General features: G+C 48.0%; 1 protein-coding gene across 3 annotated transcripts in view; it reads right to left on the bottom strand.

The window, feature by feature from the left end:
• The window catches only part of LOC132774791 (opsin-5-like), a 44,783-nt gene extending 38,451 nt beyond the window's left edge, over positions 1-6,332 (bottom strand). For 2 of the 3 annotated variants that reach the window (XM_060775219.2, XM_067467438.1), the window contains exon 1: positions 5,625-5,932. Coding sequence is in view for 1 of the 3 variants with exons in the window: in XM_060775220.2 (XP_060631203.2) it covers positions 5,945-5,995 (51 nt within the window). In the remaining 2 variants the exon portion in view is untranslated. The other variant, XM_060775220.2, reaches the window with a different exon arrangement.
• Between the last annotated feature and the right edge of the window lie 8,204 nt (positions 6,333-14,536).

The raw sequence follows: 14,536 nt of genomic DNA, 5'->3' as shown, positions 1-14,536 counted from the left end.
CCATTTCATAGATCCCCAAATCTCATTCATTTGCTACTTTTGTTGCATATGGGATGTGAGCCTGGAGAGAGACTGAGGATCTGAGAAACTGAGGATAGAAGGTATTTGATATACAGAAGGTCTTCAGGGAGCCTGGTAACAACATGTTTTGGATTTTGAAGCTTTTTGGATTTCCAGATTCAGCTTGTACAATGAGCTATACTGCTAAAATGTGACTGGGTATACTACACAAGAGCAATTCATTTTCTTCAATTCTGCATGGACACCATAATTTCTCAGACATCTATCAACAAGACTCAATGTTGCCTATACACCTACCTAGCTAGAGACAGACAGAGACACTAAGTGCTCTGTGCAGCATCTCTATGTGCTCTGTGCAGTCGCAACGGGTTTGATCAGGATTGTCATCCATCCTTTTCCCAAAAGAGCTGCTGTTTATTATTTGGCATCATAGTCCAGACTAAAATAAGCATTTTTTTTCTTAGCAACCCTGCAGTTGCATGGCAATCTGCAAAACAAGGCACTACCGCTTCAGAAAGGATGCACTACTCTTTGCACACTTTTCATCCTTCTCCAGCAGCTTCAAAAGGGCCACTGCATCTTCGACCCCAGCTGCAGCCTCGAGAGTCATTTTACTGCTATTGGTATCTGTTTGTTGAAAGAGATGCTACATTAAAGGGACTTAAACTACCTAAGGCAAGGAAACTGCTCCTCTTCCAAAATCTTTTGTGACGGACTCAACAGCAAACAAGCCGTTCTTGGCCTTATAGGAATAATAAAAGGAGAGTTCAGGCTTTCTACCAGAGTGTGTCAGAAATAGGACACAGTTATCGCAAACCAGGAGTACAGAATCACAGGATAAACTGAGGAAAGGACGTTACACACTTCTTTAATTCTTGCTAATAATTGCCACATTTTGGCTCTCTTCTTCCTTGAACTTATAGCAAAGGTGACAAGCAGTATAGCCAATCTTCATTCTACCACCATATGTCCATCACCCTCCTCAGAGTCCCTGGCGGTGCAATGGGTTCAACCCTTGTGCCAACAGAACTGCTGACTGACAGGCTGGACATTTGAATCCAGGGAGCAGGGTGAGCTCCCATCTCAGCACTAGCTTTCCATGTGGGGACATGAGAGAAGCCTCCCACAGGATGGTAAAACATCAAACATCCGGATGGCCCTGGGCAATGTCCTTGCAGACAGCCAATTCTCTCACACCATAAGCAACTTGTATTTTCTCAAGTCACTCCTGACACACAAAATAAATCACCCTCCTGAATACAGTACTCCACACTGGCATCTAAAAGCTAGCTGAGTACCCACCTACATGCCCACCCACCCCCCATATACCCATATCAACTTTTTAATAAAAGTTTTTCAACAGCTGCAAAACTCAAACAAATGTCATTCCCCAAGTTACAATCAAGCAAAAGTTGGGCTGATCCAAGGCATTTTGCTGCAGAAGACAGAGGAAATCTTCCCTGCTTCTGTCCCCAAGTCTTCCTCAAGTCAAGGCACAAATCTTCCTACTGGAATCAATTGGATTTGCAGACAATTCAAGACTGTTTCTGCAGAGTAATTTCTTCCCTTGGACAACACCAGTTATGAACTGACAAGCAAATGCAGTGAACCCTCGGTTAACCAAAACTTAATCAACCAGAAGTCTCAGGCAACAGGCAAAAAATAATTTAAATAAAACTAAACATGCATTATACTGGGTTGTTATAGGTTTTTCCAGGCTATTTGGCCATGTTCTGGAGGCAATTTTTCTCCTGACGTTTCGCCTGCATCTATGGCAAGCATCCTCAGAGGTAGTGAGGTCTGTTGGAAGTAGGAAAAATGGGTTTATATATCTGTGGAATGGCCAGGGTGAGACAAAGGACTTTTGTCTGCTGGGGCTAGATGTGAATGTTTCAGCTGATCACCTTGATTAGCATTCAATGGCTTGGAAGTGCCCGGGGGGAATCCCTTGTTGAGAGTGATTTTATGTGCCTGTTTGTTTCCTCTCTGTTGTTTTGCTGTTGTGATTTTTGAGTCCTTTAATACTGGTAGCCAGATTTTGTTCATTTTCATGGTTTCTTCCTTTCTGTTGAAATTGTCCACATGCTTGTGGATTTCAATGGCTTCTCTGTGTAGTCTGACTTCCAATAGACCTCACTACCTCTGTGGATGCTTGCCATTGATGCAGGCGAAACATCAGGAGAACAATTGCCTCCAGAACATGGCCATATAGCCCGGAAAAACCTACAACAACCCATTGACTCCGGCCATGAAAGCCTTCGACAATACATTATACTACAATAACACTGTATTGCATTAAACCTGCCTTAATTTGCCATCATAAGCTTTTAATGGCTATGTTTCCATTCTTTTTCAATTTGAGAAACTGCAAGTCGCTTCTGGTGTGAGAGAGTAGGCCATCTGCAAGGACATTGCCCAGGGGATGCCTAGATGTTTTATCATCCTGTGGGAGGCTTCTCTCATGTCCCTGCATGAGAAGCTGGAGCTGACAGATGGGAGCTCACCCCGCTTGCTGGATTTGAACCAACGACCTTTTGGTCAACAGTCCTGCCAGCACAAAGGTTTAAGCCACTGTGCCACCAGGGGCTCATTTCCAATACAAATATCTAGTTAATACAGAGTTTATGGCAGTGGTTCCTGTCCTGTAGGCTGCAGCCCAGTGGTGGGCCACAAGACCTAAGTCTAAAGCTTTAGATTATTAAATATCATTTTCTGTGGGCAAGCAAATGGCAACTACTGGGTGGCCTATGTTCTGTATCAGAAACTAGAGCTGACATAGTTTATCTAATGCAATTTTCTGAATTAGCACCCCAAATAATCAAACAGAATCTAAAGTTGACAAAAACTGATTCGTAATCCTTTTGGTACTAATGTTGGAGAGTGGTCCCTGGGCAAAGTGGTCCCTGGTCAAAAAAAGTTTGGGAACCACTGGTTTATGTTATGGCATGGTATAGTGGATGGTATTAGTAAGACCTATTTAAATGGCAACTCTAAAACAACCAGAAAATACATCATATAATAATCATCATCATCATTAATATACCACTTTTTCCTCTTAAGGAAATCAAACAGTGAACAGTAGTAAAAATACAGAAAACAAATTGAAACCTAAAGCCTATAAATACTGTATTTAAAGAGTGAAAGCTAGTACTATCTAAAATATATAATTTAAAGCACAAAAAGCCAGTATAAATACATAGAACATCACACATTAGTTAGGCCTGCTTAATAGTAACTCTCAAGCAACCAGAAACTACATCATCATCATCATCATCATCATTATTATTATTATTATTATTATTATTATTATTCTAGTTTTCTCGTCTTAAAGGGATTAAAACAGGGAATGGTAGTAGACACAATACAGGAAACATGGCCATACATCCCGGAAAACTCACGGCAACTCAGTGATTCTGGCCATGAAAGCCTTCAACAACACAATATAGGAAACTGTATTGTCGGACTATGTAGAGAAGCAATTGAAATCCACAAGCATGTGGACAATTTCAAGAGAAAGGAGGAAACCATGAAAATTAACAAAATCTGGTTACCAGTATTTAAAAAAAACTTCTAAAATCAGAACAGGAAAGAAGGAGCAAGACTCAAAAAGCAGGGGAATTCCAGGCAAGAATCAATCAGTGCCAGCTAACACTTCCCAACAAAGGATTCCCCTGGGCAGCAACCAGTCAGACCTTGAAACTGTAGGCCATTAAACGCTAAGTTTGCCCATGCAAACTTACACTTGCCATTCACACTTGCCTCAAGCAGACAACAGTTCTTTCTCCTACCCTGGACATTTCACAGATATATAAACCCCACTTGCCTACTTTCCAACAGACCCCTCAACCTCTGAGGATGACTGCCATAGATGTGGGCAAAACGTCAGGAGAGAATGCTTCTGGAACATGGCTATACAGCCCGGAAAACACACAGCAACCCAATACAAGAAACTATTTGAAACCTAAAGACTAGAAATATGACAATATAATGAAACCTAGCACATTATATCAAAAAAGATATAATTAAAAGCATGAAGGCACAGTTAAAGTACTTAGAACATCACACGTTTGTTAGACCTATTTTTAATAGTGGCTCCCAAGCAACTAGAACCTTCATGTATCTAGCTGAGAGTGTGTCTTGGCATCTACAGCAGGCATGGGCAAACATTCTAACTTGGGGGCCGCATGCTAGCACTCCCTGCTAGTAGGACTGGTTGCCCAGTGATGGAAGGAAGGGTGAAAGGGAGGAAGGGAAGAATGGAAGGAGAACGAGGGAAAGATGGAAGCAAGGAAAAACAAAAGGGAAGGATGAAAGGGTGGAAGGATGGAAGGAAGGAAAAGAAGGAGGAAGAAAAAGAGAAGGATGGAAGGGAGAAGAGAAGGATGGAAGGAAGGAAAGATAAAGGAAAAAGAGAAGGAAGTAAAGACAAAAGGGAAGGAAGGAAGGAAGAAGGAATAGGGAGAGAGGGAAGGAAGGAAAGACAAAAGGGAAGGATGTAAGGGTGGAACGATGGAAGGAAGAGAAGGAGGAAGGAAGGAAGGAAGGAAGGAAGGAAGGAAGGAAGGAAGGGAAGGATAAAGGAAAGAGAGAAGGAAGTAAAGACTAAAGGGAAAGAAGGATGAAAGGGTGGGAGAGAAAGAAGGAAGGAAGGAAGGAAGGAAGGAAGGAGGAAAGAGAGAAGGAAGTAAAGACAAAAGGCAAGGAAGGAGAAAGAGGGAGAGAGAGAAGGAAGGAAAGACAAAAGGGAAGGAAGGATGAAAGGGTGGGAGGGAAAGATGGATGGAAGGAAGGAAGGAAGGAAGGAAGGAAGGAAGAAGGAAAGAGAGAAGGAAGTAAAGACAAAAGGCAAGGAAGGAGAAAGAGGGAGAGAGAGAAGGAAGGAAAGACAAAAATGGAAGGATGAAAGGGTGGGAGGGAAAGAAGGAAGGAAGGAAGGGATGAAGGAAGGGATGAAGGAAAGAGAGAAGGAAGTAAAGACAAAAGGCAAGGAAGAAGAAAGAGGGAGAGAGGGAAGGAGAGATAAAAGGAAAGGAAGGATGGAAAGATGGAAGGAAAGGATGAAGGAAAGAGAGAAGGAAGTAAAGACAAAAGGGAAGGAAGGAAGGAAGGAAGGAAGAGAAAGAGGGAGAGGGGGAAGGAAGGAAAGACAAAAGGGAAGGAAGGATGAAGGAATGGGAGGGAAGGATGGAAGGAAGGGAAGGATGAAGGAAAGACAGAAGTAAGTAAAGACAAAAGAGAAGGAAGGAGAAAGAGGGAGAGAGGGAAGGAGAAAAGAGCAAAGGAATGAAGGAGGAAAGAGTGGAGGGGAAGGATGGAAGGAGAAAGAGGGAGGAAAGAAGTGTGGGAGGGAAGGAGGAAGGAAAGACAAAAGGGATGGAAGGAAGGAAGGGAAGGGGGAAGGAAAGCGAGAAGGAAGGAAGGATGAAAGGGTAGAAGGGAAGGAGAAAGAGGGGGAGGGAAAGAGCGAGGAAAGAGAGGAAGGAAGGATGAGAGGGTGAAAGGGAAATATAAAGAGGGAGGGAAGGAGGAAGGAAAGAGAGAAGGAAGGAAGGATAGGATGGTGGGAGAGGAGGTCCTGAGAAAAGGCCTGGGTTTGCCCATACCTGATCTACAGCGCCAGCCCTGTGGGGGTCTCAGTTCAGAGGAGGAAGGGGCCCCCTTGGAAGCGAAGACCTCCCCGCGCCCTCACATGCACCGTGGATGGGCTCCTCTCCCCCGACGTAAGCTTGCCAAGCTGAGGGCGCCTGTGCCTTTAAGGGCTGCCCAGGGGCGCGCGTGGCAGGGAGTGAGGCTTGCCCGGCAACTCCCGCGGAAGGCACAGGAGCGCCTCTCCCGCTTCCAGCTCTCCGCCCACTCGAAGCCCCTTTCCCCGCACGAAAGGCTCGGCTCTTCCCGGGATGCGTGGAGAGGAGCTTCCCCGCACCTTCGTGGCCGGAGCCCCGCGCTGCCTGGGCCGCCCGGCGCCACCGCGCATTCTCCTCCTCGCTCCGCGGCGCCGCTCCAAGGGAAGCGGAGTTAGCGCCCGAGCCGAGACCGAGGACCTTTCGCCGCTTGGCGTCTCTCCAGTGGCTGGGGCATCTTGGGCATCCTGGGAGCGGCCCCTCCGGAGCCCAGAGAAGAAGCGGCGGGGCGCTCCGGCTCTCCTTCGCCTCCCTTTCCCGGAGGGAAGCCCATGACGGGACGGGAGCGCCCGGAGCCCCACGCTGCCTGCCCGCCTTCTTCTATGTCTCTCCCAATTGCGGAGGGAGCGGGGCTGTTCCTCGGCTTGCCTCCTCCCTCCTGGGTGGGCTTCCCTGGTGTCTGTCGGGGAAGGAGCCAAGCCCCCCCTTTCCTCCAATCAGGAGCCAGCGCGGAAAGGCCGAAGGAAGCCCACAGAAGCCCCTCCCCACCTCGCGTGCGCCTGGCCCAGGAAAGCCTTGCCGGGCTGTCTTGTCGCTCTCAAGGCAGGCCCACTCTGCTTTTGGCACTGTCGGGCAGAAACAGGATGTTGCCTCCAAAAAATCCTGTATTATTATTTTTCTTGGCACAGTTCTGAGTCCTTCTCTACCTAGTAGGCTTGGTTGATCCAGAAAAAATTGGTTCAATCTCGTTTCGGATGGTGGGGGTGCTGGTGGTTCGATTCTAAAGGCACTTACGAATTAAAAAAAAAATTTCAAAACTTTTCGAAACTTCCGAAACTTTGTATTGTCGAAGGCTTTCATGGCCGGAATCACTGGGTTGTTGTAGGTTTTTCCGGGCTATATGGCCATGTTCTGGAGGCAATTTTTCTCCTGACGTTTCACCTGCATCTATGGCAAGCATCCTCAGAGGTGTGAGGTCTGTTGGAAGTAGGAAAAATGGGTTTATATATCTTTGGAATGACCAGGGTGAGACAAAGGACTTTTGTCTGCTGGGGCTAGATGTGAATGTTTCAGCTGATCACCTTGATTAGCATTCAATGGCTTGGAAGTGCCCGGGGGGAATCCCTTGTTGAGAGTGATTTTATGAGCCTGTTTGTTTCCCCTCTGTTGTTTTGGTGTTGTGATTTTTGAGTCCTTTAATACTGGTAGTCAGATTATGTTCATTTTCATGGTTTCTTCCTTTCTGTTGAAATTGTCCACATGCTTGTGGATTTCAATGGCTTCTCTGTGTAGTCTGACATGGTGGTTGTGAGAGTGTTCTGTGTTCTCAAATAAGCACTTCTGTGTTCTCAAATAATATGCTGTGTCCAGGTTGGTTCATCAGGTGCTCTGCTATGGCTGATTTCTCTGGTTGGAGTAGTTTGCAGTGCCTTTCATGTTCCTTGATGCGTGTCTGGGCACTGCGTTTGGTGGTCCCTATGTAGACTTGTCCACAGCTGCATGGTACACGGTAGACTCCTGCACAACCACCATGTCAGACTACACAGAGAAGGCACATAAAATCACTCTCAACAAGGGATTCCCCCCGGGCACTTCCAAGCCACTGAATGCTAATCAAGGTGATCAGCTGAAACATTCACACCTAGCCCCAGCAGACAAAAGTCCTTTGTCTCACCCTGGTCATTCCACAGATATATAAACCCATTTTTCCTACTTCCAACAGACCTCACTACCTCTGAGGATGCTTGCCATAGATGCAGGCGAAACGTCAGGAGAAAAATTGCCTCCAGAACATGGCAAATATAGCCCGGAAAAACCTACAATTCCGAAACTTTGTTAATGGCAAATACACGTGCACAATAGAAAAAAAACTGCACTGGCACTGGGGAAACTTCAGGGGATTCTCCCTCCCTCATTTTTACACCAATCTTGATGAAATTTGCTACAGTAGTAGAACACAAAGACCACTGTTAGCTTAGCAAATTTTATAACCTTTGACTTATCCATGGATTTTTGACGAATTGTCAAAGTTTTTATTTAAAACGTTTTTTTTAAATAATAAAGAAAATCTGTTCCAGGTTTGAAAGTGTTATTTCCTGTTTCATTGGACGGTCTTTACTCTGGAGGTAGTTGTTCTATTCCAGAAACACCAGGGCTCCGAAGGGAAGCGGCCAGCTGTGCACCGCCGCCGCCATTCCATCGCGGCCGATTACCAGCCATTCCACCGCGGCCGATTACCAGCCATCCGCCAAGCACCGCAAAGGGCTGTGTGGCCTCCCCACCCGCCGCCCCGGGGTGGGGAGTGAAAAAAAGCCGCTAGGCCTCCCTTTGTTGCGCGCCCCCTCCTCCTGCTGTCCCAGGGGAGGAGAGAAGGATCTACCCAGCCATTGTGGGCCCCTCCCGAATTTTAGCCACTACAACCCATCATCTTCTACCTGCGGGCGCCGTCGCTGTTGGTGGGACGGGAGGCGCTGCGGCTACTCGGGCAGGCGGCTGGGGGCTGTTGGGTGCCGTCTCGCTCCCCCTCTGCTTGGGTTTGGGGCATGGACTGGCCTAGCGGCTGCGGCGAACCTGTGCCTTGGTCCTAGCTGGCTGCCCGACTGCCGGCGCTGCTGCTTCGGACTGCCTGGTTCCTGGGCCCCTGGGCCTCCGTCGGGTCTTCTGCTGCTTTGGGTTGCATCCCGGGTCAGCAGGTTGTGGACCTCGCTGCCGGTTGCTTCAGCTGGGCGGCGGGGTGGCTACCCCGCGGCGCCATTTTGAGACTCAGACTGCTCTCCCAGTGCCCCGGCCAGCCCTTCCAATGCTCTGGCTCAGGCCTACCAGCAGGCCCTGGAAGTGGTTTCTTCCCCCAGTTGACAACAGACAATAGACTCAGCCACTGGCAACTACTACCTTGCCTCCACCCTGTGGCGTTTACCATCTCTGGACATCGCCTAATTCTGCAGCCATCATACAAGACGCCCATCATCGCGTCTATTATTTTTCAACTCTGGAAGGACTGTGTTGACCATCTTTTGTCCTGGTTTATGCTGACATCTCGTTGTTTCCAATTCCGAAAGATTGTGCTGACCATCTCTTTTTCGTCTGTGTTGACCTCTTTGATTGTGTGGACCATCTCTTACCCATTCTGTGTTGACCATCTTTGATTGTACCGACCATCCTTCATTGTGCTCTGTGTTGACCCTCCTGTTAATTCAACGTTGGAAGGACTGTGTTGTCTATTTTGTTACTTGATCTACATCGCTAATTGCCGCCCACCCCAGCAGCTCCATACTACATCTCTGGGGCTGCAACTCTAACTATCGAGAGATGGGGGGGGGGGTTAAATTGTAACAACAACAACAACCATACCCAAGGCCTGAACTGAGAATATAAGAACTAACCAGTGCACTGTTAGTAAGTGAAGGGTACGGCTACCCTGTATAAGTCCAGCACTTTTATTTACTAGCACTTTAATTTACTATCTTTGTATCAACTAGTCCACTAACCCGTTCAGCCTTAGCACTTTAATTCATTGATTCAACCATCTAGCACTTGAAGCATCAATTCCTCCATGACGCACTTTATTCTAGCACTTTAGAGCCAACTTAAAGCGTATTGCACTTTAACTATTTATACCATCTTGTATGCCGATACAATTATCTTGCCTGCATTTTAAGAACCATGTGTAAATTCCATTGACAGTGTTAACAGTCACCATGTCACTACCCATTCCCTGGTACTTGTTAATCGTGTTACTAATTAATTGGGGTAGAGAAAGGGAGTGGAGTAGACTAGAGAGTCCCGCAAATAACAAAGCTGGAGTGGGAAATGAATGGAAGGGAAAGCTATGGCGAATTGAATATGCAACATATCAAATAATCAATAGTGAATCATGGGTTGAAACTATGGCTGTTGAAGGCGTCATGGAGAAGGGAGGGTGTTCCGTCGGCCGAGGGGCCCCCATAGAAGTTGTGGTGGGGAAGGGGAGATACGGGAAAGGGAGACCTTTAATTCGGCCTAGGGATTGTGGTACAACACTAGTAATTCCAAATCGGTCTCCTGATATGGTAAGTTGGTGTAACCAGGATGGCGGTTCTTCCGGATTGAAGGTGGTGCTGTTGAACGCCAGATCTGTCAATGGTAAAACAACCTTCATCCAGGCTTTAATCCTGGATGAACGGGCAGATCTGGCGTGCATCACGGAGACCTGGCTGGACGAAGCTGGAGGTGTAAATTTGACCCAGCTTTGCCCGCCAGGTTTCTCTGTACAGCACCAGCCGAGATCCGGAGGACGAGGAGGCGGGGTTGCAGTGGTCTATAGAGATTCCATCCCTCTGACCAGGGCCCCCATCCCGCAGTCAACAAATTTTGAATGTGTCCATCTGAGGGTGGGTGACCGGGACAGAATAGGGATTCTGTTAGTGTACCATCCACCTTGCTGCACTACAGTCTCCCTGCCTGAGCTAGCGGGGGTGGTCTCGGACTTGACATTGGAGTCCCAACGGCTGCTTGTGCTGGGGGACTTCAATGTCCATGCCGAGACCGCTCCGTCGGGAGCGGCTCAGGACTTCATGTCTGCCATGGTAACCATGGGGCTGTACCAACAAGTATCTGGCCCCACTCACAGTGCAGGACACACATTGGATTTGGTCTTCTGCCAGGGATGGGAGGAAGGTGGCGGTGTTGAGGAGTTGTCCATCTCTCCATTGCCATGGACCGATCACCACCTGGTCAGATTTAGACTTACTGCACCCCCTAACCTCTGCAGAGGTGGAGGACCCATTAAGTTGGTCCGCCCCAGGATGCTTATGGATCCGGACGGATTCCTGATGGCTCTTGGGGAGTTTCCCGCCACCTCAGTTGGTGATCCTGTCGATGCCCTGGTCGCTCTCTGGAATGGGGAGATGGCCCGGGCAATAGACACGATCGCTCCAAAACGTCCCCTCTCAAGTAGCCGAGCTAAACCAGCCCCTTGGTTCACTGAGGAGCTGGCAGCGATGAAGCGAAGGAAGAGGGAACTAGAGAGCGTGTGGCGTTCAGATCCGAGCGAGCCAAACCGAACACGGTTTGTGTCCTTCCTAAGGTCATATGCCGCGGCAATAAAAGCCGCAAAGAAAACTTTCTTTGCGGCCACTATTGCGTCTGCAAAGAACCGTCCGGCTGAACTGTTCCGAGTTGTCAGAGGCCTTTTAAAACCTCCCATGCCGGATGGGAGCCCTGATGACTCGGCAGCTCGCTGTGAAGCCTTTGCTCAGTTCTTTGCAGACAAAGTTGCTTTGATCCGCTCCGGTCTGGATACCATATTAACTGCAGTCTCAGAGGATGTAACACGAGCAGTTGCTTGTCCAGTTTTGATGGATTCATTTCAATTGGTGAAACCCGAGGATGTGGACGAGGTGCTTGGAGGAATGAGGGCAAACACATGTATCCTAGACCCTGCCCATCCTGGCTTCTAAAGGAGGCCAGAGGGGGATTGGCTGAGTGGGTGAAGGTGGTGGTTAATGCCTCCCTTCGGGAAGGCAAAATTCCAGCCAGCTTAAAACAAGCTGTAATAAAACCGCTGTTGAAAAAACCATCACTGGACCCCACTCAATTCGTCAACTATCGGCCTGTTTCCAATCTCCCTTTCTTGGGCAAAGTCCTGGAACATGTGGTGGCCTCACAACTCCAGGCATTCTTGGTAGACACGGATTATCTGGATCCGGCACAGTCTGGCTTTAGGCCGGGGCATGGTACCGAGACAGCCTTGGTCGCCTTAGTGGATGATCTGCACCGGGAGCTCGACAGGGGGAGTGTGTCCCTGTTGGTGCTGCTGGACCTCTCAGCGGCCTTTGATACCGTCGACCACGGTATCCTTCTGGGACGCCTTGCGGGGATGGGTCTTGGAGGTACTGTTTTACAGTGGCTCCGGTCATTCCTGGAGGGTCGGTCTCAGAAGGTGTTATTGGGAGAAGCCTGTTCAACCCCACAACCTTTGTCTTGTGGGGTTCCTCAGGGCTCAATACTGTCTCCCATGCTGTTTAACATATACATGAAGCCGCTGGGAGAGATCATCCAGAGTTTCGGAGTGCGATGTCATCTGTACGTGGATGATGTCCAACTCTGTCACTCCTTTCCACCTGTTACTAAGGAGGCAGTCGAGGTCCTGAACCGGTGCTTGGCCGCTGTGACGGTCTGGATGAGGGCGAACAAATTGAAATTGAATCCAGACAAGACAGAGGTACTCCTGGTTAGTCGTAAGGCCGAACAGGGTATAGGGTTACAGCCTGTGTTGGATGGGGTCGCACTCCCCCTGAAGACGCAGGTTCGCAGCTTGGGTGTGATCCTGGATTCATCGCTGAGCCTGGAACCCCAGGTTTCGGCGGTGACCAGGGGTGCATTCGCACAGTTAAAACTTGTGCGCCAACTGCGCCCATACCTTGGGAAGTCTGACTTGGCCACGGTAGTCCACGCTCTGGTTACATCCCGTTTAGACTACTGCAACACTCTCTACGTGGGGTTGCCTTTGAAGACGGCTCGGAAGCTCCAACTAGTCCAACGCGCGGCAGCCATGATACTAACAGGAGCGGAGCGCAGGGAGCATACAACTCCTTTGCTGCACCAGCTCCACTGGCTGCCGATTTGCTACCGGGCCCAATTCAAAGTGCTGGCGCTGGCCTATAAAGCCCTAAACGGTTCTGGCCCAAGCTACCTATCCGAACGTATCTCTGCCTATGAGCCCACCAGGACTCTGAGATCTTCTGGGGAGGCCCTGCTCTCTATCCCGCCAGCTTCACAGGCACGGCTGGCGGGGACGAGGGACAGGGCCTTCTCTGTGGTGGCCCCTCGGCTGTGGAACGCCCTTCCTACGGAGGTTAGATCAGCCCCTTCGCTAATGGTGTTTCGAAGAAAATTAAAAACTTGGTTGTTTGAACGGGCATTCGGATAACAACGCAGTAAAGATGATGAATACAGGAACGGAATTATGGACGACGAATTGGATTATGATTCTAGTTATGAGATGTTATTGGACCGTTACTGATGTGTCATTATTGTGTATACGATGTTTTTAATTGATTTTAAATTGTGTGTTGTTTGATTGACTTTTTATCCTTGTTGTAAACCGCGTTGAGTCGCCTGTTGGGCTGAGAAACTGCGGTATACAAGTAAAGTAAAGTAAAGTAAAGTAAAGTAAATAAATAAATAAAATGGTTGGAGAACAGAAATCATAGTACAGACCCCATCAAGGGACATCCAGACTGACCCCCTTCTTCTGGGCAGAAAGGCACCATCCAAACTCTCCTGACATCCATTTGCTTCCTCTACTGAGTAGGAGTGGGCTCTCAAGACACAGCCATCCATTTATTCCTATTTGCAGATGCAATCAATCGTTTTATTTGATCATTACTTACTGACATAAAGGGCTGGCTGGCTGTGGCTGGCTATCCCAGTGCCAGCCCCAATCAGGCCAAAAGTGAAATGATTGGTTTTAAGCAGTGTATGTTCTCTTGGCTTTACAAAAGTTGCTTATTGCTTTGCTGCCTTCTTTAGACACCTTTGTAGATTCAATCAGTTTATTTTATATTTAGACGAAGGCTGCTACAGACAGCTATAGGGTCCTTCAACCATTTTGGCTAATTAGCAGCAGGGCAGTGTAGGAAATGTAGATTAACAGCAGGACCTTTTGCAATCTCTACCATGGGGGGCCTGGCCTTCACAAACTACAACAATGGCTTGCTTAGTCACGCCCACCTCATCCCTCCCTTGCATTGCCAGGGGACGGAAATCATGAGATTTTAAAACTTTGTAAGCTTTACCAAAGTTGCTTAGTGGTTGTGAAAATTAAAATAAACTTGGGAGACATCTGAACACTATGGAATATTCCCAAGAAACTAAAGGTAAGTGGTTCAAATTCGGAGCGCTCCAGTTGGCAGTCAGCTGTGACCAGCAGTGCTGCAGAATTTGAAGAGGCACGAATGGAGGGTGAAAGAGAGAAACGTGCCAAGAGGAAGGCGCGTCAAGCCAACCCTGACCAGGACCGCCTCCCACCTGGAAACCGATGCCCTCAGTGTGGGTGGCTCCACAGCCACCTACGGATCCACCCCCAGGTTACCACTCTTGGAGGACCATCATCCTTGGACTACAAGGGATCACCTAAGTAAGTACCAGGAATTGCTTCTGCTAGTTTGTAACCCGAGCTCAAATTAACCTCCATATAGTGGAGCATCTCTACAAGGCTTGACAGAGCAGCCTAAGGAAACCAGGCAGGAGAAGAACAGAACTACACTTTTATTCAGCTAGCCATCATAAAGCAGCTCTGCTCATGAACTCTGAAGCAAAGGCAAGCCTATCCTGAAAGAATCAGGCAAACTGGATGACCAAGACTCTTTCATAGTAGAGCCCAATGAATTATTATGATTCTGAAGGCTCCAAATTACCAGGCCACCCACCACAAAATATTAAGTAGTCTAAAGTGAACCCTAGAATCCAGTTCTGAAACAGTTACGAGCAGCAATGTTGCACAAAAATATCCCCAAATAATTTGTAGGGTTGTGGGGAGCATAACTACCATGTTTGGGCTTCTTAGAGGTCAGATGAAATCTGTGGTATATTAAAATTGTCCTCCAGGACTTTCCCAAGGAGAGGCCTTTTCTGAAAAAGAATGTGAGCAGAAAGTTACTTTTTTTGCTCACCCATCTCCCAAGTTGGCCAAC

The sequence above is a fragment of the Anolis sagrei genome, chromosome 4 (genome assembly GCF_037176765.1).
Source record: "Anolis sagrei isolate rAnoSag1 chromosome 4, rAnoSag1.mat, whole genome shotgun sequence".
In the NCBI taxonomy this organism is placed as follows: domain Eukaryota; kingdom Metazoa; phylum Chordata; class Lepidosauria; order Squamata; family Dactyloidae; genus Anolis; species Anolis sagrei.
Note: the sequence above shows the minus strand (reverse complement) of the source record. Positions and strands in the feature narration are given on the sequence as shown.